The sequence below is a fragment of the Onychostoma macrolepis genome, chromosome 05 (assembly GCF_012432095.1).
Source record: "Onychostoma macrolepis isolate SWU-2019 chromosome 05, ASM1243209v1, whole genome shotgun sequence".
NCBI lineage: Eukaryota > Metazoa > Chordata > Actinopteri > Cypriniformes > Cyprinidae > Onychostoma > Onychostoma macrolepis.
Genome location: NC_081159.1, coordinates 20,144,107 through 20,167,069, shown reverse-complemented (window position 1 = coordinate 20,167,069; position 22,963 = coordinate 20,144,107). Strand labels below are relative to the sequence as shown.

General features: G+C 37.4%; 2 protein-coding genes across 3 annotated transcripts; one reads left to right on the top strand and one right to left on the bottom strand.

The window, feature by feature from the left end:
- Window positions 1–90: 90 nt before the first annotated feature.
- Window positions 91–2,275, bottom strand: tcnba (transcobalamin beta a). The gene is made up of 5 exons (XM_058777151.1): window positions 2,025–2,275; window positions 1,320–1,979; window positions 940–1,081; window positions 460–593; window positions 91–279 (listed from the first exon to the last, which is right to left on the bottom strand). Exons 2-5 carry the CDS (start codon window positions 1,396–1,398, stop codon window positions 209–211), a joined length of 426 nt encoding a protein of 141 aa, XP_058633134.1. The 5' UTR covers window positions 1,399–1,979; window positions 2,025–2,275; the 3' UTR covers window positions 91–208.
- Window positions 2,276–3,382: 1,107 nt separating this feature from the next.
- Window positions 3,383–22,865, top strand: abcg4a (ATP-binding cassette, sub-family G (WHITE), member 4a). 2 transcript variants are annotated; one of them, XM_058774470.1, is made up of 16 exons: window positions 3,383–3,879; window positions 3,978–4,238; window positions 6,721–6,958; window positions 14,298–14,415; window positions 14,513–14,645; window positions 14,948–14,998; window positions 15,121–15,266; window positions 15,401–15,524; window positions 16,470–16,584; window positions 17,356–17,501; window positions 17,593–17,691; window positions 17,762–17,930; window positions 18,118–18,218; window positions 18,437–18,595; window positions 19,482–19,600; window positions 19,678–22,865. In XM_058774470.1, the coding sequence occupies exons 3-16, from the start codon at window positions 6,730–6,732 to the stop codon at window positions 19,901–19,903; spliced, it is 1,935 nt and encodes a 644-aa protein (XP_058630453.1). In that variant the 5' UTR covers window positions 3,383–3,879; window positions 3,978–4,238; window positions 6,721–6,729; the 3' UTR covers window positions 19,904–22,865. The 2 variants fall into 2 exon arrangements, with proteins under 2 accessions (XP_058630453.1, XP_058630452.1); XM_058774469.1 differs by having other exon boundaries at window positions 3,383–4,238.
- Window positions 22,866–22,963: the final 98 nt, after the last annotated feature.

Genomic DNA, 22,963 nt, shown 5'->3' with positions numbered 1-22,963 from the left:
TCGTTAGTAATGATTGTTGAGAGATCAGGGAGGCTTTTCAGTTTCATCAGCATATGTTTATTAGAGTATTATACTGGGAATACAATGAAATCGTAAATTCAGTTAAACTTTGTGTTGATTCCATGACTGTAACAATCTGTGGTTTTAATTTAGCAGTGACATTCAGAACTGCTGAATACAACTGATGATTTGAAGAAAGAAAGAAAATCTATTTTTTGGCCCAAGTGGTGAACCTCAGGATCATATTCTCATCTCTCTGGGGTTGGTAGCAGCCAATTCCTGCAAAACATTTCATTCCAGAGTGTAAATAATAATCTGTATTAAAAAAGAAGCTATTTGTATTTTGTACATTTTAAAACTGTTTTAATTATTTTGTGACGTAAATCAAGATTAAGCCAAATTTACTTTTCTGCACCACAGCAATAAAGTAATGTTATATGATTATCTTCATTCACATACCCACTTCCAGTCGAGTTATAACTCCTTCTTTTTCAGACAGAAGCTCCCAGTATGTCTGGTCCTCATCAGATCCAGCCAATCCGTTCACACTTTCCAGATATATGCCAAAGGTTTGATGAATAGTGTATGAGAATCTATTGTTGTAACAGAATTAAAGGTAAAAATTAGCACAAAAATTCAGTTCACATTCTGCTTTCTAAATATTTTGTTAGCCCTAAGCCTTTCCAATTGAATGTTAAGACGATTGTTGAGTCAGGTACAATACGACTGGAAAAGAATCTCAGGATTATCACAGATAAACCCTATTTCCCCGTGATCTTATTCAGTCATCTCATTACTAATGCTTTTGCTGAAGTATGTCAGTCATCACTACCAGTAAGTTAATCACAACCAAAGTTAATCAGGTATTATATACTACAGGCGCTTTACTGCATATGAAGTGCACTAAATCAGTAAATTTAGTGAAGTTTTCTGGAGTACTTGAAATCAGCGGTGGTGTCCTGCAGTTGATTTAAAGCACCAAACATCAGCCCTTCCTCTATCACATTGGTGGAGTAGGAGAGCTGCTCATTAGTGAACTCATTAATGACAGTCACTCTCACGGGTACCTGTTCCAGCTTGCCTATTCGGGAGAGAGAGAAAAAAACAACATTATTTAGTTTAAATGCATGTTGTAGTAATTTAGAGCGTTATTAACTTTAATAACTAATAATGAGGTAATCTGTGATGAATTAGCTGCTTTTGGTCCTTACTCAGTTTCTGTGGATAATAGTGTCTCCAACATCGGTATATTCAATTTCATATTTTAAATATATGTCATTAAGATCCTAGAGCTGCAAGGAATTAAATTAAATCCTCACCTGAGTCTGCAGGCAGTCCCAGCCCTGGGAACGGCAGCAAAGCTGCAAAGCACAGAAAACTAATCGCTGTCAGAGCCATTCTAGCAGTCTGCCCAGTGTGTCTGAATGTCTCTCACAACCACACACTCTATTTATATTCTGGGTTTTCATAAATAATCAGTTTTATGGAGAGGCCTTATCTCTTACCATAAAAAGGTGTGGACTGCCAAAGGATTTTGCCATGGATTAACTGATGCTTGTTTCTGAGAACTATGGAGTGCAAACTCTGATAACATTGAAGTAATTATTTGGCATGGACCCTATTAATTCTTGTATGTTGTAAAATATGACAAGTTAAATATGGTCTACAGGGTGAGCGTTATGTGGTTATGTTATGATTTACAACTGACCCCTTTTACCTCTTAAAAGTTTGTGTACCTTTCATTAATAAACATTAATTATTAACCACCACAACATAACCTGACCACTGTTTCTTCATCTCCAGTGATGTGCGGGTGTTGTCTTTAAGTATTCTGAGCAGCTAATTTTATTATCTTTGTGTAAATATTTAATTCAATAATTTCTTAACCCAACCAGATCATCAACCAGTTCATTTCCTTTTAAAGATTTATTTGTCAATTCTATCTATCTGTCTATCTATCTGTCTGTCTGTCTATCTGTCTTAGAAATGTTATATTATGTCTGGCTGTGTGTATCTTAATTTACCTCACCAAATTTGATTCCATTTAGCAGGACAATAAAAGTATTTTTGCTGTAAAATATTTTTAAAAATTTGTGGGTTATCTGTCTGCCTTCCACATTAAGCTGTTTTTCCGTTTCAGCAAAAATAAATAAATAAATAAATAATAATAATAATTGAAAATATTCTTCAAAGCAATCACACATGCTGCAAGGGAAGCATTAGGCTACGTTCCCCAACATCAGATTAGCCAAACGTAGACAAAGTGAATGTGATATTGAGCGTATCACAACAGCAACAGTATGTGTACTCGCCATGGATGATGTAGGGCGTCGTTTGAACGCGAGTTACCCCGTTGATTTCACCGAGAATAACCCGAGCACTGCAGCATCAGCACCAGCGCCAGCAGCAGCCGATGCGCAGGTGCCGCCTTTAAAGAGACCGCGCACTCGATTCTCCCGTGCTGCTGGATAGGCTGTAATTTCCCTTTGTTTAAGTTTTTCGTCTCCATCATCTCCATCCCCACCCGTTTCTTTGCTTCCCCCAAAGTAGTCTCACAGGCAAGGGGTTCTAAAAATAGATTTAACATACGTTTTGATCCTACTGCCCCACTAAAATAAAAAACGTCCCTGTTGCTGGAGATCACGAAAAAAGACTATTCTATCGCACTGGTGTCCAAAAAAAAAAAAAAAGCTTTGCTTTAACATACACGAAAAAAAAAAATCTATTTATGGACATATCTCAGAGAAGGCTATAAAGACACAGTTGCACCTGGTTGAATTTTCTCTTGGATCATGGGAAAACTGAGATCCCCATCTGTCCCGTGACCATTAGATGGCATCAGGCCAGCCCTGCCTTCACTTTCCTGCAGAGGGGTTTGAAATGTAATCCACCACACAACAGCCCAGTAAGCCGTGTCTTGCGCGTCTGCCATCACAAATAAACAACACATTTTTAGCCTAAGAAGAACAATTGCGTTCTCAAAAAAAGAAATTAAACTGTAGCTGCACTGGAATAAATAAATAGCCTGTCTTTTGGACTAAATGAAATTAATTAAATCATATTGGTAACAGTAAGTTACACTGGTCCACGGTATAAAAAACCGATATAGCCTATATTTAATTAAACCCATGATATTTGAAGTTCATTGCAAAATACTGTAGCCTAAGTGTATGAATATAATCAGATAACATGTTAAGTTAATTTAGATAATGGATAGGCTATAGCCTACTTTATTGAAGTCAAAAAAGATATTGTTAATCAGTAATTGAATTTATGAATTCTTTTATTTATGGCGGGAAAGGGGCATTCCCAAAACTCCTTGCGCGAACCACTACGTTTTATTTAAGAAATGCTTATTATATTTTATTAGGCTATTGTTATTATTGTCAGTTGTGTACTTTTAAGTGTTTATTTATTGTTTATGTCATTATTTTAGTCTCGCGTGTTTGTGTGGTAACATTGATCTGCTATTCTTATTTGTTGGCTATAGGCCTATTAGTAGTTAGAGATTTCAGTACATTTCTAACAACCACAGCTGCCGGAATTAACCATAAATTGACCCAAAACCATTTACAGCGCAGAATCTTGCTGTTATTTTTCAAATGTAACCCCCAAACACAAGCCAAGCGTCATTACGTCAGATATATATATCACTGCTGCTTTAATCGTCCTCCAGTGTGTAACACGGGTTTATTTCGGACGAGAGCAGTTACGCCCAGTTCCACAGACCGCCGGGCGTGCCAGGGCTCCTCTGTCCACTGCGCGCTATATCACACTGCGGTGCATCATCCGGAGGACCGAGCAGGATGAGCACAACTCCTCTCCACACAGCTCCATACGCATACTGGATGACTGAAACAACGCAATGATCAGCTCACGGTTTGCCCTTCCGTCAGCTGTCCGAAATGAAACTCCTGGTTTAACACGGATGCTGCATCTTTTTAATTATGCATAACTGTTATGTTTGTTTTGGATAGGAATCGTCACGGTATCTTTTCAAGGAACGCTATGAATGTGACGAGTAGCGGCTTTCTGAAGGAGAAGAGCATCCTCTCCATCACCGGTGAGCGGGATCGGGCGTATAACGGAGCATCTTTTTTCTCAGCTGGACTATAGTGCGGGGCCGCTCCTGTTGCTGAAGCCTGTGTGTGCACATATCATGCTCTTGAGCTCAAAGGAATGAATTGGACATTTTTATAAGGAAACACGCTGCCACAGAGACTCAACGCGTCAGAAAAGTAGGTATCATGTCATTCTGAGTCTGGGTGCATCAACACTTATCGACCAGTATCCAGTATAAACACACTAGCCTGTGGTCTGCATGCGTGTGATGTCATTGACAGGGCATGTGATGCATGTTATTCTAAACTCTGACTCAGATCTCCATGAAATAACGAGGCAGAGCGCGCGTGTAATGAATGTGAAAGGTTACATTTTCAGCTTCAGTCGCGTGTACATTTCTTTATTTATGAAAATATTGTTGCCTCATAATTGCTCATTGTGTATTCTGTCTAATATCTGTGCTGGGAAGTGAAGTAAGTGAAAGGATACAATGACCTTTCTCTGATAGATCACAGAACAAGCCAGACTGGGTTTTAAAGGGTTTTCATTACTGGTTCTCAACCCTCAATACTGCACATTTTAACACAACTGGTTGATATCATCAGCTCATTAGCAGAAGCTCTGATACCTAAATTGGGTGTGTCAGATAGGGAGACATTAAAAATGTGACATTTTGAAGTATTTCAGAACCAGGATTGAAATCCTCTGCTCAAAAAACATAGCATTTCTATGACTGATCAGAAAAGACCTGGCAGTGTTTCATTAACTGTTGCCAATAGAGCTATAAGTGACCTAATCAGTCATATGTTTCACTCTAGTTCTGTAGCCCATCACTTTATAGAAATGCATATTTTCCAACCTGGTCATACTGTTGCCTGGTTTAAGGCCAAACTAGGAGACCATCTTAAACCAGTTAAACCCAGCTGTCTAGCTTAAATATTTTTAAATACAGTTTTCAGGACAACTCTCTTGAAGATGAATCACTTGAATATAAATGGGGCCATTGAGGATTAAGTGCAGGTCCATCAATCACAATGATCACCCAGAATGATGGATTGGATGAATTTACAGTTTCGTTCCATGAGAATTTTTGGTCCACTGTTGGTGCACTGTTGTGCCTTGAATCATAATGGACAATAAACTGAGCACTACTTAGTGGAATATACCATATTGACATACAAGCACTTTAACCATATAAATTGCTAGCTGGCAACAGTGAAAACATCGCTTCTTTATAGAGGCAGGGTTCTATCAAGCACAGCACCCGGAACTGGTTTAGAAGCTTCTGCAGCCTAAGTGCATTCTCATTGACGTGAAATACAATAACTCATATGGATTCCACATTCGCATTGCTGTCAGTACTGTTAGTACCTCTGTTGCTCAGTGCAATGTTTTCCAGCGTCAGTGTCATTGAATCTAAGTGGTGATTTTTAATTAAATGCTGAAATTCTTGCAAAAACTCATTTGTTTACTGCATTCTGTGCAATGCAATTCTTGTACGCTATAGACTAATCAAGTTACTGTTGCACTCTTAAAAATGAAGATTCTTTATTGGCATCTTTGTTTCCATGAAGAATGTTAAACATCTATATAGAACCTTTCCGTTGCACAAAAAGGTGCTTTATTATAGAGAAAGGTTCTTTAGACTATTGAAATGTTCTTTACACTGAGAAAAACTGGATCTTTTGAGATATAATTTACTGTATTTGTGCACACTGTGTGTGTGTGGCATTTTCCTATTCTGTGTCATTCAGAAAGTTCATGTGAATCAGCACTATACTGTTGTCAGGCTGTAATCAGGTCCTTACTCCTCACAGCATTTCTGGAATTACAACCTCAGCCTTGACACATCCAGCAGGAAAATATGAAAATCTAACTAAATCAAAATTAGAATATAATTCTATAAAAATCATATTGGATGATCTAAATAAAGAATAGCACATATTGTACTCAGGAAAGCTCTGCATTTCTATTGAAATGTACAAACAATACAAATATAGGAAATAAAGAGATGCTCGACCCAGTGGCCAGCTGTACTCTTGACAGCTTGTTTGTTGAGAGCTTCCCCCGCAAAAGTGAAAAAAGGTTTCCATCAAAGCTTCAAACGCTGGCATCAAATTCCATAGGCTTCAAGGGTAATTACTCTTCTAACTGAAACTGTCTCCAAGTGGATAACTCTAATGTCTGAACAGATGCTTCCTCTGTCACTGATTTTATGCTCAAAATAACATCTTTCTAGATGGTCTGGGAGTAATATAGTTAGTGTCCTAATGCCATTCAACTGGCCTAACTTAAAACACTTCATTAAAACAGAATGAGTGAATTTTAATACAGAATGATGACCACCCTAATTAATTTGTGTTTCCATTCAAGAGGCAAAATAATTGTGTTACCTTTCTGTTCCTCCTTTTCTCTGAGCTCCAACTCAACCTCACATATGTATCACAAACTCAAACAGCAGCGTGAAATTACACACCACTCATCAAAGATATATTCCCCCCTGCAAGTGTATGTGTGAACAGATTGCATTTGACGTAGATTTGATTGCAGATAGTACTTTTGCGATTAAAGAAATTCCTGCTTCTGTACAAATGTTCCATTATTACACATATAACCATTTTCTCATTTTCTTTCATTACATCCTCCCACATTTCCCAGGCTCTTGGTATGGCTGCGAAGTCCTTAGACCCGGGGTCTGTTTCCATTCCCATGGAGGAGACCAAGCGTGCTGGAGGAGCCCTTCCAGATGCTGCCATGCTGACCCACCTGAAGAAGGTGGAGAACCATATCACAGAGGCACAGAGGTTTTCTCACCTGCCTCGGCGTTCAGCAGTGGATTTGGAGTTTACAGAGCTCTCCTACACCATCCGTGAGGGCCCCTGTTGGAGGAGGCGAGGTAATACATGAATCCTCAAGCTTATGAAACTTATGTGATGATTACAGTAAATTGAAGCTTAAACTTGGAAGCATAACTGAAAGTAAGCGATTATAGAATTGATAGAATTTTTGTGTTTGCCAAGTAGTATTATTAGTAGTTTAATATAATAGGAGATTTCTATTGTGTCAAAAAGTGATCCAGTGATTTACTGTATTTATCACTTCCAACCCTTTCCAGAGATGATAAACTACAAAAAACAGTAAACAAATCAAACATAAAACACTGTTCATCTAGTTGCTAGTTTGTGGATTGTAATGGACAACTGTTTTCTAAGAGGAAGCTTTTATATAATTTACAGGTAAAGTTATAAAATAATTTTAACTCAGATTAATATTTTATACCCTCTTTTTTATTTGTTTGGCGAGTTGGCGCGTCAGTGTCATAATGACCCTGCCGGGGTTTATTTTGCAATAGTGAACAGATAGCTATAATTCCTTATCACTCCAAACTTACGACACACAAACACACATGTACGCATAAGTACACACGGGCGTAATACTATTAGCCCCTCACACACTCCTTCCTGTGTCCTGGACTGTAGAGTGCTGTTCTCAGCAGACTTAAGATATAGTAAATAATTCACTTCCCCAGACGGCATGCTGCTCAGCTGTCTGCTGCCTAGCCTAGCTAAACCTGCCCAGGATGAAATCAGCCCACACGCGTATGCTAACACACACTTTATTGATAAGGACACTCTTCCTCTACACCGCCCATATTTTTTCCCCCCTCTGGTTCCAATAATTCATTGTATATGGTGTTTTTGCTCTGCAGCATAGGCTGGCTTTTGATGGCCGTATGAGACTGGATAGGTTTTTCTGTGTAGCACATGAGATAAGATAAGAGAGAGAACTTGCTATCAGCAGTAGTATATCCATTAATGTCATACAAATACTCAGTTGACACACCTTGGAAAACTACATGGAGAACTACGCAGAATTTTGACATAGCTACAGACAAGTTGAGGAGTAATTTATGATTGCAGGAGAAATGTTTTGTGTTTAAATGCTCAATGATCTGGAAATGGGCTCATGGAAATTATTCATTTTATCCTTAAATTATTTTCACAGTACTCATTGTTTCTCTATGGAACTTCCTTTATATAACTTTTTTTTTATCATTGCTATCTATTTTTACCAGCTCATGGATCTTCAGTACATACCAGAGAAATCTCATGAAACTCTTGTGTCTTTCTCCTCTCTATCTGCTCAATGTATTTTATCCAGTAAGCAGCATGGAGAAGCTGGTGCAGTGCTGTGTTAATGCTGGTGAATGATGACTATTGCATGCACAGCAGTTCCTATAGCTTCATGTCCTCCAGCATGCTGAGCTCCATCCACACATACCCACATACACACACACACACACACACACACACACACACACACACACACACACACACGCGCACGTGTGCGACCAAGCACACAAACAAGACAGATGTATCATAAAGTCTCACAGGGGCACACATGTGGTGAATCTGAATCTGAAGGTGAATCATGCAGTGGTGATCTCTATGACACTGATAGCAGGACACTCCTGAGACTCGTATATGTTCCTTATGTTTAAATGGTGTACCTCATTATGCTGTTCCTGAGTTAGCACCTCATACATTAGTATGCCATTCTTTCATTATTACCTCATACTTCATTATACAGTGCCTCTGTTGTTCCATCTGTTGAGAAACATGCTCTTTCATGTGCAATTTATGTATTCGCAGTTATAGATGTATGATTTCAGTCTGAGACCAGTATAAACCAGCCTGAACTGGCATGGATATTTATATGAACTGAAATGTATTTGCTTGAATGCTAGATTTACTTGGTGATCCAGATTTACCATGTTGTTTTCTTCTCCGTTTCATTGCTGTGCAGTCTATGTAGGCATGTGGGAGATTTCATTGTGAAGGACATATTGTTCCTCTCTAAGTACTGCTCTAAGCTCTGCATGATAATGTATGTGAATACAGGCAGAGCAGATAGATTAATAGTGATGTTCAGGCTGATGGTTCTGTTTTTGATGGATGTATACAAGCTGTGTGTGGCTTTCCTGCTATTTAACCCTCCTCCTTAGATGTCATACTGCCTCTTCGCTCTGTTTTCCCTCTCCCAGCCTCTCATCTTTATTGATCCGTCTCTGTTGTTTTTGCTTTTCTGTATTACCTTTGGCCCCTCTCTCTCCACTTTGTCTCTCCCTCTGGACGCCTGTTCACCTGTCATATTTTATCTGCTCTATCTTCCTGCAATTTCTTATCCCTTGTTCTGTTCCTCCTCTCACACGGCTTTTGGAACACGTTGAGTCATAAACGTTCTGCATTTTGGATGGTTGCCTTGTTCTGAACCTTTGGGAAGTAGCATACATGGCTTGCACAGATGTTATGCAATACCAGTGCATATGCAAAAAGCTCAGTGGTAAAGTTAGAGTTACGGGTAATGCACAGGGCTGCTAACAATCTGCTCTGTGACTATTATGCTTTTGAACACGGATCTCACGGATCTCCAGAGAGACTGTCCCTGTACTTTAATAGCAGCTAATTAACCCAAAGACACTCTTGTAGCGCACCAGATATTTTATTCAGTTTGAGTTCAACGCATCTATTTTACACATATACCACCTTCAGACTTTGTACTTGTTTGTTGTAATGCAGAATATGTGATTTTGTACGCTGGCTTGAGGGTGTAAATTGTAAAGGAGAATTCCATCACTGTTCAGTTGATTCAGTTATTAGCACTCATAGCCTGCAGTTCGTACATCAGTGTTACATCTTTCACAACATCAGAGCAAATTATTCATATTTAAAAGTGAGTATATTTGCCATGCATTTTATTTTACTCTGACAATTGTTTCATTCTGTCACTTCATTCTCACATAGGCGGATTAACCATGTGGGAAATTTGCATTTAGGTATTAGTGCCCAGGGGCACCAGAGAGTCTTAATCTATGCTTAACAGTTAGAAATGATTAATTTATTTAGTGAGCAAAAGTGTCTGATAATAGGAAGGTTCCCAAAATAATGTGAGTCGTATATTGTTGGTCATGTGATTTCAATGTGGCAGCCTACAGGTCAAGAGCTCTGCACATGACGTGTGGACTAATAAAAAACAAGATATCTTGGCCACAAATCAATAATTAATTCCCACAAATTAATTTGTTTCCTTGTTTTAGGTAAATTGTTGCTCTGTTGTACTAATTTGTTCCCTTGTTTTAGGGTAAATCAGTTTAACCAAGAGTTAACTACATTAAAACGTTGGAACAAGTACATGGCTATAAGATTGTCCTAAAATTATATTATTAATATGATAATACCAAAATATGTATTTTTTCTGCACATCATGTGTGGAGCTCCATAGCAACCTGCTCCATGTAGAATTGTATATTTTTAAAATTTTTGGTCACACTTTATTTTAGGCTCCAGTTCTTGCTATTAACAAACAATTAACTACACCTTTTTTGCCTCAATATACTCCTAATTTGCTGTTTATTAATAGTTACTAATGGAGTTGTTAAGTTTGGGTATTGGGTAGGATTAGGGATTTAGAGTATGGTCATGCAGAATAATAAACAGCCAATATGTTAATAATAGGCATGCTAATATGCAACTAGTTTTAATAGTGAGAATTGGTTCCTATACTAAAGTGTTACCAAACTTTTTAATATAGAGAAAAAAATGAATTTGCCTTTACAATTATGATTTTAATAGATGATTGTAAAAAGATTTAGATTGTAATTAATTATAAATACTTACAGTGAGGAAAATAAGTATTTGAACACCCTGCTATTTTGCAAGTTCTCCCACTTAGAAATCATGGAGGGGTCTGAAATTGTCATCGTAGGTGCATGTCCACTGTGAGAGACATAATCTAAAAAAAAAAAAATCCAGAAATCACAATGTATGATTTTTTAACTATTTATTTGTATGAATAGAACAGCTGCAAATAAGTATTTGAACACCTGAGAAAATCAATGTTAATATTTGGTACAGTAGCCTTTGTTTGCAATTACAGAGGTCAAACGTTTCCTGTAGTTTTCACCAGGTTTGCACACACTGCAGGAGGGATTTTGGCCCACTCCTCCACACAGATCTTCTCTAGATCAGTCAGGTTTCTGGCCTGTCGCTGAGAAACACGGAGTTTGAGCTCCCGTCAAAGATTCTCTATTGGGTTTAGGTCTGGAGACTGGCTAGGCCACGCCAGAACCTTGATATGCTTCTTACAGAGCCACTCCTTGGTTATCCTGGCTGTGTGCTTGGTCATTGTCATGTTGGAAGACCCAGCCTCGACCCATCTTCAATGCTCTAACTGAGGGAAGGAGGTTGTTCCCCAAAATCTCGCAATACATGGCCCCAGTCATCCTCTCCTTAATACAGTGCAGTCGCCCTGTCCCATGTGCAGAAAAACACCCCAAAGCATGATGCTACCACCCCATGCTTCACAGTAGGGATGGTGTTCTTGGGATGGTACTCATCATTCTTCTTCCTCCAAACACGTTTAGTGGAATTATGACCAAAAGTTCTATTTTGGTCTCATCTGACCACATGACTTTCTCCCATGACTCCTCTGGATCATCCAAATGGTCATTGGCAAACTTAAGTCGGGCCTGGACATGTGCTGGTTTAAGCAGGGGAACCTTCCGTGCCATGCATGATTTCAAACCATGACGTCTTAGTGTATTACCAACAGTAACCTTGGAAGCGGTGGTCCCAGCTCTTTTCAGGTCATTGACCAGCTCCTCCCGTGTAGTTCTGGGCTGATTTCTCACCTTTCTTAGGATCATTGAGACCCCACGGTGAGATCTTGCATGGAGCCCCAGTCCGAGGGAGATTGACAGTCATGTTTAGCTTCTTCCATTTTCTAATGATTGCTCCAACAGTGGACCTTTTTCACCAAGCTGCTTGGCAATTTCCCGTAGCCCTTTCCAGCCTTGTGGAGGTGTACAATTTTGTCTCTAGTGTCTTTGGACAGCTCTTTGGTCTTAGCCATGTTAGTAGTTGGATTCTTACTGATTGTATGGGGTGGACAGGTGTCTTTATGCAGCTAACGACCTCAAACAGGTGCATCTAATTTAGGATAATAAATGGAGTGGAGGTGGACATTTTAAAGGCAGACTAACAGGTCTTTGAGGGTCAGAATTCTAGCTGATAGACAGGTGTTCAAATACTTATTTGCAGCTGTATCATACAAATAAATAGTTAAAAAATCATACATTGTGATTTCTGGATTTTTTTTTTTAGATTATGTCTCTCACAGTGGACATGCACCTACGATGACAATTTCAGACCCCTCCATGATTTCTAAGTGGGAGAACTTGCAAAATAGCAGGGTGTTCAAATACTTATTTTCCTCACTGTACTTTTACTATTATATCCTCTCAGAAACCCTTCTAACATTCTGTACATTTCTAACACAAGACCATATTGCTAGCAGATTGATGGCTGTCTTCTTCCTTATCAGCACATAACCGCAAACGGCATGGATGCATCTATTGATTAAATGTGCTTAAGCTTTCCAAGAACACTCTCAGACTGATCCCAGGTCAGCTCATACTATAGCGCAGGCCTATGTAAGAGATCTCATGCAGTGCTGTTTGTTTTTAACTCATGCGAAGAGGATGAATGCATGAGCAGATTGATGCTCAGGTTACACAGCGTCAGCATGTAGCAAAATCTAAAGATTAATTATTAGTTACAGGATGCAGGGCATATCATTTGTGGATGAGTTATCAGCATTTAATACTCATGCATGCCACAGATCATTGATATGCAGAGAAGCGTACAGGAAATTATAGGTCGATGTGGGGTGTTGCCCCTGTCACTCTCTTTCATTTTCTTTTTCTCAATTCTGTCACTCATCTTGCATCAATTCTTCCATGATGCAAACATAGAAAAGGACAGAGAAATGCAAGGAGGGAGGGTGAGAGCAATCAGAGCGCTTCACTAATGACTTGAGACTGTGACTGAAATATAAAGAGACACACAGATAAATTGGAAGACAACACATATAACATAAACTAGGGATCTTCATGGGCATATGTAGTCCTAAGGGGGGTCTGGATACTACTGTAATGACTCCTGTTTAATTTCAAACTATTTTTTTTTTTTTGTGTGGGAAAAATAGCATAAATACAATATTTTGTTGAATTCAAGTAAAGCGCAAAAGGTTAAGGTTCAGCTAGATAAAACTGCAGCAGTAACATTGAAATATAATGTGAAATTTGTGGTTAGTATGATTTTTGAAAGAAGTCTCTTATGGTCACAAAAGCTGCCTTTAATAATAATGTGAAATATGATTAGAGTTTAAAATAACTGTTTTCTATTTTAATATATTTTACAATAAATTATATTTAAAATATATGTAATGACAAAGGTGATTTTTTTGCAGTCATTGCATTACATTTCTTATTTCTTCTTAAACTGTTGTGCTATTTTTATAGATATCTATTTTTGTGGAAATGTATACATGTTTTCAGGATTCTTTGATGAATACGAAGTTGAAAAAAATTTACTTTAGTGTTACTTTGAATCAATTTAATTAATCCTTGCTGAATAAAAGTATTAATGTCTTAAAAACAACTTTACTGACCCCAAACTTTTAGCAGTAGTGTATATACATAGCAGCCCAAGTTTCTGTCTCCCTCTTGAGGCAAAGATAAGAGTCACTGTATGATTCAGGCCAATCACAAGGGGGTCTTCGGTACAGGGGTCAATTACTGTTGCCAATTATTGTTTGATCTCAAACTTATTTATGTGAAAAAAATATGTGGAAGAATTTCTATCCATCAGTCTAAAGGCAATTTCAACTGTTTATTCTTTTGTTACCTTCGTTAAGTAACAATTTTAGTGTATTATATTGTACTACACAATATAAATTCCATTCATTGATGTTTATTACTCTGCGGTGTATTTGGTTATTGATGTAAGTTATTGCATTGTTCATTATTATATCATAACACATAATGTGTTTAAAATGAAATGAATCAATGTCATTTCTTTTCCAATGAAAATAGTTATAATTAGCACAGTTGGATGATGGTATAACTCGTAATTGTTTTATTCTGCTGTTTAATTAATTTTATTGGACATTACTTGAGGGTTAATATTTTTCTAGACTGCATAATTAAAGTACTTTGAGTACAAAGTATTTCATTGGAGTTCCATCATATAGCTCACAGGTTATAATATTATTATACTGCAGTGTTTTATCAAGCCTATATGCATTTGATGCCAACTAACTCTGTCATGCATTTCATTTGGCAGCTGGTAGCTCTAACTCTAATAAACATGATGTACCCAAAATGCTGTGTGCAGGATTTAAGGCCCTTCTGAAGTGTCTGTCTGGAAAATTCTGTAGTCGGGAGCTCATCGGAATCATGGGACCCTCGGGGGCCGGCAAGTCCACTCTCATGAACATTCTTGCCGGCTACAGGTAAGGAAAGTTCCAGAATTTGGTTCCTGTTTATCACTTTCTAGCCTTTCTTTTTATACTCATCAAGTTATCTGTCCCGTATCCCTTCTTTCTGCAGAGAGACAGGCATGAAAGGTCAGATCCTGGTAAACGGACGACCCCGTGACCTCCGCACTTTCAGAAAAATGTCGTGTTATATCATGCAAGATGACATGCTACTGCCACATCTAACAACACTAGAGGCAATGATGGTATGTGTTTGCGTGTGTGAGATGAGAAGTTTTCTGTCTTATGTTAATGTTCAATAGGCGGCGCTCTAGAATATTTGATTCTAATTGGTCAGTTGCTGCCATCTGTGGACAACATTTGCATAATAATCACTAAGCTCTCTTTCTCTCAAATAATTCTGTAACTTCAACTCAAATCAATATTTTATGGGCGCTCATTTGCTCATTATCACAACCTAATCTCCTTCAGGATGATATTTATTATAAAAATTACCAGTTGATTATACATTGCCCCTTATTTGCTGTAATCTTTCTTTTTTGTTTAGGTTTCAGCTAACCTTAAACTTAATGAAAACATGGAAGTGAAAAAAGAACTGGTAAGTTTATGCGGCATCGCTTTACTGTATGTGTTCTGTTAGGAAATGATAAAAACTGTGGTTGTATGGTGACATTGCATTTATGCGTTTTTTTAGCCAAATAATGATATAATGTGTGATAGGTGAATGAGATCCTCACAGCATTAGGACTGCAGGAGTGCGCTCACACTCGCACCATTTCTCTGTCGGGTGGCCAGTGTAAACGGTTGGCTATTGCTCAGGAGCTGGTCAATAACCCACCTGTCATGTTTTTTGATGAACCCACCAGGTACCCATTACACACAGCCTTATTCTTAAACATAATCCTTTCGAAATTTGACGTTTGTAGTAATATTGCTCCTTTGAAAACCATTTCCATTTTATATCCCTAAACGTGCACGTGTGATTGTCTCTGTGTGTTAGTGGTCTAGACAGCGCGTCCTGTTTCCAGGTGGTGTCCTTGATGAAATCTCTGGCTCAGGGAGGTAGAACCATCATCTGTACCATCCACCAACCCAGTGCTAAACTATTTGAAATGTTTGACAAGGTAATGGCTGTATTCGAAAATTATCAGTGTTGGGGGTAACGCGAGTTACGTAATCAGATTACTTTTTTCAAGTAACTAGTAAAGTAACGCATTACTTTTTTAATTTACAAGAAAATAACTGAGTTACTTTTTCAAAAAAGTAACGTCAGTTACTTTGTTTTCCCATTTATTGACTGACAAGTCTCCTGTCCCCATGTTGAGAGAAATTGGAAGCACAGAGGCATTGTATGTGAACATGATGTTACTGTAGTTCTAGACTAAATGTGAACGTGCATTAATTCGTCTCACTGGCAAAAAACAAAACAAAAAACAGATTCAGTATTCATCAAAATGAATTAAAACAGTGAAATGCAAACTCAGATTATGACCTGCAATAATTAAATAACACAAATGTATCTAATCTCATTTTATTAACCCATGTCTTTGCTGCTGACCTTTGATGATCCAGTTCAACCACACTAATGAGCAAAAATGACTTTAGATAAACTAACAATTGTGCTTCATTGTTTTTTTTATTGCTGAAGAGTGTTGAACCTTCTTCTCCTGCGTTCTACTGTACAGATGTTAATTTACTTTTCCTTCAGCCTGAGGTTTATTCATTACACTTTTTGGTGTGAAAGGGCTTTTACATTTGCTATAAATAGAAATTTTTATATTAAAAACAAACAATCAAGCCCTGCTCATATTTAAAAAGTAACGCGAAAGTAACGCAAAAGTAATGTAACACATTACTTTCCATAAAAAGTAACTAAGTAACGTAATTAGTTACTTTTTTAGGGAGTAACGCAATATTGTAATGCATTACTTTTAAAAGTAACTTTCCCCAACACTGAAAATTATATTGTACTGTGAAAATGTTTTTCTGGGTTAAAGGACATATTAAGTGTGTGAGGATGTTAATGTGTTCATGTTCTTGTTTAATACTCGGTCTGTTTTTCTTTGCAGCTTTATATCATGAGTCAAGGTCAGTGTATATATAAGGGAACAGTACCAAACCTTATCCCCTACCTGAAAAACCTTGGACTCCACTGCCCTACGTACCACAATCCTGCAGACTTTAGTAGGTCTACTGTGTATGTGTATGTGTGTGTGTGTGTGTGTGTGTGTGTGTGTGTGTGTAAGAGAGAAAGTGATAGATAGAAATAGATATGCAGCTAGAAATAGATCTTTATGTGTGCTCTCTATTTTTTTTAAAAACTTATATAGCATTAATGTTGCAGTTTGAGAATATGTAATTAACTGGAATTTTTTTTCTTAAAAATGTTTAAAATATACTCACTTAATATGTACAAAATTTACACTAACTTGAGATAAATAATATATGGCATAGCTGCCATTTTGTTAATATAATATAATATAATATTTAAATGTGGAATAATAAACAGAATAAATCTACAGTATTGTTTAAAAGTTTGGTTATTAAAAAAATAATAATAATACTTTTATTTAGCAAATACTTTTATTAATTGATCAAAAATTAAAGTGAAGACTATATTGAACAATCATGTGACACTGCCATCTCATAAAATATATTAAAATGGAAAAATGTTCTTTTAAATTGTAATAATATTTCAGACTACTATTTTGTACTGTTTTGTTTTTTTTGATCGCATAAATGAAGCCTTGATGGGCATTAGAGATTTCTGTTAAAAATATGCAGAAATTATATTGACCCAAACTTTTGAAAAGTACTGTATCTTCCAATTGTAATATTAGCAATAGATTGTGTCCTCTCAGAGCTTTCAAAGATTTCTGAATTCTTTTCGGCTCCACTCGTGTATTAATCAATCATTCAGCATGTGTATGAGTTCTGCTGTCTCTCTGCTGGCAGTAATCGAGGTCGCCTCAGGAGAGTACGGTGATCTGAACCCTGTGCTCTTTGAGGCGGTTCAGGGAGGCCTGTGCTCAGATGAGGGCAAGAAGAACTCCAGTGACAAGAACGACGCCACCACATCCTGTCCCTCCCAGTGTTATAATGTGAGTGATTGACACACACTCTCACCTACAAAATCCATCTTTTTATCAGTCTCTGACCTGCCCACCTCTATTGTTATGTGTATTCATACAGGATTCAGGCTACATTGAGAAACACACTTTTGACACCAGTACCCTCACACAGTTCTGCATCCTCTTCAAGAGAACCTTCATCACTATATGCAGGGACACGGTAAGAATTGTCCTCTATTGTTATCGGCTGTGCTTAATATATTAAATGCTTAAGAAATGTGTGTGTTCAGGTATTAACCCACCTGAGGGTGATGTCACACCTGTGTATTGGTGTGCTGATTGGTCTGCTGTACCTAAACATTGGAAATGATGCCAGCAAAGTGTTCAACAACACAGGCTTCCTGTTCTTCTCCATGCTGTTTCTCATGTTTGCTGCACTCATGCCCACCGTCCTGACATGTAAGACAATCTGTGAGCTTGATTCTTTATGAGCATGGAAAATAGATTTAATATGATTGATTAATAAATCTTTTTTTGGTTTGTGATGGATTAGAAGCGCTCTTAACGGCTTGATTGAGAGTTATGATCTTTACAGAATCAGTGGAGCGGATTGATGCACTGATGCAATGATGTATTTACCTTGCAGTTCCACTGGAGATGTCTGTGTTTATAAGGGAGCATCTTAATTATTGGTACAGTCTAAAGGCATATTACCTGGCCAAGACCATGGCTGACATTCCATTTCAGGTACTTCTGTTTACCTACTTCTGTCTTTACGTGTTATAATGCTAAATCAAAAGGAGGAGCCACAGTTCTAACTGATTGGAAGGACTTAATATTTCTAAATTTAGAGGTGGGACATGTCAACCAATGCTTTACTGTGTCTGTGCCACTTTTCAAATCATTCCATGTGCCCCAGGTAGAATCCAAATGTCAGAACATGAGTGCTCCTCTGTCTCTTCCAGGTAATTTGTCCGATAATTTACTGCAGTATAGTGTACTGGATGACAGAGCAGCCTCCAGAGGCAGGCAGATATCTGCTCTTTATGGCTCTGTCCACCTCCACTGCCCTAGTGGCTCAGTCTCTGGGGCTTCTCATTGGAGCTGCGTCAACCTCCCTGCAGGTATGAGAACTTCAAACAGTGGTGGTAACATTCAATAGTTTGGTGTCAGTAAGATTTTTGAATGTTTTTTTTTAAAGATGTTTCTTAAGCTAACCAAGGCTGCATTTATTTGATCAAAAATACATAAAAGAGTAATATTGTGAAATATCATTACAAATTTTAATATTTTTTTAAACGAAAGCTGAATTTTTATTCTATTGCTTCAGTCTAAAGTGTAACATTCTCCGTGATCCCTCAGAAATCATTCTGATATGCTGATTTGGTGCTCAATAAACATTTCCTATTATCAGCAGTGTTGAATATGCATATTGTTGAATATATTTTTTGCTTAATATTTTTTGTAAAAACTGTAATACATTTTTTGACGAATAGAAAGTTCAAAAGAACAGCATTTAAATGAAAATGAAACATTTTGTAACTATAAATGTCTTTACTGTCACTTTTGATCAATTTAATGCATCCATGCTGAAAGAAATATGAATTAAAAAATGTAAATAGATAATACGTTCTGACATGTATAAAACAAAAAATAGGTATAAATAAACCTATTTTTGATTTAGATATATCAAAAAATGTGTATAGTGCCCTATAAATGTTTAATTATGCAAAGATGAAAATGAACAGGGATTTTCAAACGTAAATGAAATAATCAATCTGATTAATAAGTATTTTCATAACTTCAAACAGTCTTTGGACAACACAATTAGACAGTAATTATATTGAGATTTATTGTTTTGCAGTAAAAATACTGCATTAAGCATAACTAATATTTTAATTTTGACAGTCTTAAAATATACATTTAGTAAAATTCCATCAAATTATGAAAATGAACCTCTAAATTGAAATTCCCTGCTTTAACACACATCGATGTCTTTTGCAATTTCAGGTTGCCACATTCGTAGGTCCAGTCTCTGCCATCCCAGTCCTCCTGTTCTCGGGCTTCTTTGTCAACTTTGACACCATCCCCAAATACCTTCAGTGGAGCTCCTATGTGTCATATGTCAGGTTGGTCAAGAGCCACGACAATAACAATCCTAAACAGGCAATCGTGCCCTAATCGCAAAAAATCTCTCCCTCGACAGATATGGCTTTGAGGGTGTGATCCTCTCCATCTATGGCATGAACCGCTCAGAGCTGGAGTGTCCCGGCGTAGTGTGCAAGTTCCAGAAACCAGAGGAGGTGCTGCAGCTGCTGGATGTGGAGGATGCTAAGCTCTACGTGGACTTCATGGTGCTGGGGGTCTTCTTCGTAGTTCTGAGACTTGCCACTTACCTAGTTCTGCGTTATAAAGTCAAGTCAGAGCGTTAGGGCCAAAACTCATCATCAGACATACATTTAATTTCACATACACACGTAAACTCTCATAAATGCACATAAATATCTTTTTGCAATGGACACAGAAGTAAATGCACATTGATTACGGGGCCATTGTTTGGCAGTGCAACATTTATCCTCAGTGTTTGTTATTTGAAATATATTTTTGATTCTCTAAGTATAGAAAAGCAAGTTAATATAGATTTTTTTTGGTTTATTTAGTTTTCATTTTTGAATGTATTCCATGCAGTAACAGTGTAAATGCATTTTACCCGTGACTGAACTTTGAAGCATGAAGTCTCTATTGACAGGACTGGATGTATTTATAATGACAATCCCACGACAGCTACCAATAGCATGTGGATTGGCCAACAGCCGACATGCGAGTCTATTTATACCATACTGAAGGATCACCATATTGTCTCTCTGTTAATGCATTTAATTCATACTGAAGAACATTAAGAACGTCATTAAAATGTGTTTCGGAAGAGAGTGCACTGCATGCTTACATAGGACATACAAGCAGCCGAAGTGAGAACTATGCGATATTACAGACTATGAGAATGAATCGTCCAACCAGCGTATCTTCAATTACATTTTTGTCTTCCCACAATACACTGAATTTGAGGAGAATAATATGATGTAATATGAGAATAATATAATGATCTCCCAAGGCAATTCTGGGCAAAGCATCAGCGTCAACTTAAATCTAACCGTTTAAGGAATGTTGCAGCAAGTGCCCTTGATGTGAACTGCCTATCTCTTCTTTTTTTTTCTGAGGGTCAATACCTTGCTTGAGAACCATTTTGGCATTTTGGCAGTATCAATATGTCCTGTTACCTTGAATTCTCTGACAACTGCCTCTGTGGTATCCTGAGAGAGAAACAGGCAATAGTTTGTGGGCTTTTGCTCTCTCGTTTTCATCAGGAGGGATCAAACCTTGAACTTGTATAGTACAAAAACTCCCTACAGTGACCAAAAATGTGTGAATCGGCTTATCACAAAGCACCACTGAACTAACTGCATTTAGCCAAAAGCAACACATATCAAAGTCAGAAAATCATTTGCAACTGTAATCCTATTGAACATCTTATGCGAACATTCATTACTGTCGAAATAGCACTCGATGGCCTGTTTCTTTTTGCTTCTTTTCACGACTGTTCCCTGGACGCTTAATCTGCACTGCTGAGGATGTCAGGACATTTGCGGTTAGTTGCAAGTGACACAATCATACACCTGGATAGAGATGCTGGATGAACACTTTATGCCATGGTGTGTTCACTTCAATGGTGTGGTGCACTTTTCTGGATGGATAAATCTCTTGTTTGGACCTGTATGTACACATCCTCTTCCCTGCTTCTCCCCTCTAGCAGCCAGGCTATTCAATACCACAATGCAATGCAAACATCTTCACAACTGACTCAGTGTTACTCTGGAAATCTTTTTGAGTCCTGCTATGTGTTAACGTCTCCTTATATAATGAAGACTACTAATAATCTGAGTATATACACTAAGAAAAGTATATGTTATGCTTCGAGCAAGATTGTAAATACATGTATGCACTTTTGTTGATGTTGTTTTATTGGAACTTTTCTGCACATTTGTTTGTAATTAATTTTATTTTTATATCCGAAAATATGACATGCAATTCTGGAAAAGGGAGTGGAAAATGCATGATGAATTTGAAATCAAAACACAAGATGCTGTGACTGAGGAATTTATCTTGTACATGTGTTGTAATCCAAAAAATACTCCCAAAATTATTGAAAAATCAGCAGCGGGTTTATTTTAGGACATCTTTGTATTGTTTTAGAATGTTACCATAGGGCGAGCTGACTCCGTTTTGAGCCATGCGAGTGGTAAAAATGTGATATACAGGCTTTGAGACAGGAAGACGGCCTCCAGAAAACGTTTGCATTTAGTAGCATTTAGTTCTAACACATAGTACTGTAAGGTACGATTGCTCTTTTTCTAGAACAATCTGTCCTCCGAAACATTGCACACAGCTTTAAAGATGATCTTTTGGTCATTCTGCAATTGAAGAATTGCTGCTGTAAAATCATTTTTGCTTTTTTGCCATATGGTTTACCCAGGGAAAAACTAGGCCAACTCATGGTTGCGGATGTTTCTGCAGGAGCACAGGCTTCATTTTCAGAAGAGCTGCTTTAGAGCAAGAGATCAATGAAGCTATTAGCTGCTCAACAGTCAACAATCCAGTATTCAATATTGCTTAGACAAAGCGTGTTATATGTTTTATTTCCTTTTGAGTCATTGGAGAGGTTTAGAGTAAGGAAATGTTCACCATCAAGAATCTGTCTTCTAATGGTACACAGACATCTAGCGTAGAGAGTTGGGTAATACCTGTTTCTAATAGCAATAGTATTGTTCTGTGCCTAGTGAGTGATATTTCCTATCTAATCCTTGAATATTCAATATATTTCCAGTGGTCGTTTGTCAAATCTCTATTGTGTACAAATCATCATTTTGCGTGTCTGTGTCATTAGTATGTGTCGATATGGGTTTCTGTATGTGGAGTCTCAGCTGAAAGATGTTGAGAGACACCCGGATGAGATCATATTTCACACACTTATATTTAATTATCTTCATTTCTCTTTAAGCAAAATCACGTTTTTTTGTTTTTGTTTTTTTGTTACTCAGAATGCATGCCTTAATGAATAAGAAGCATTTGACGGGTCTCTCTCAGATTATAAAAATTAAAATAAAAAAGATAAGCAGGTAAAGTGCAAATTCATTTTCGAGATATTGAAAAAGACTTTTGTTGATTCGGTTTTGTGTATGAAAACATTTTGCGAGGTTTTGGCTTGCACAGCAATGAGAGTTACTGCAGTTTGCTTCCCAGTTTTGCTGCATAATTATTATGTTCGCCTCATCAGAAATGCAAGTTATGTGTGCTAAACCATGTTCAAATTATTATAATAAATGCATTTATATATTACCTACACCTATTGATGATGATTTCTGTCTCTATAGTGGTCTGGGCTACACATTTCAAATAAACTGTAACTTTATTTATTTTTATTTATTTATTTTTTT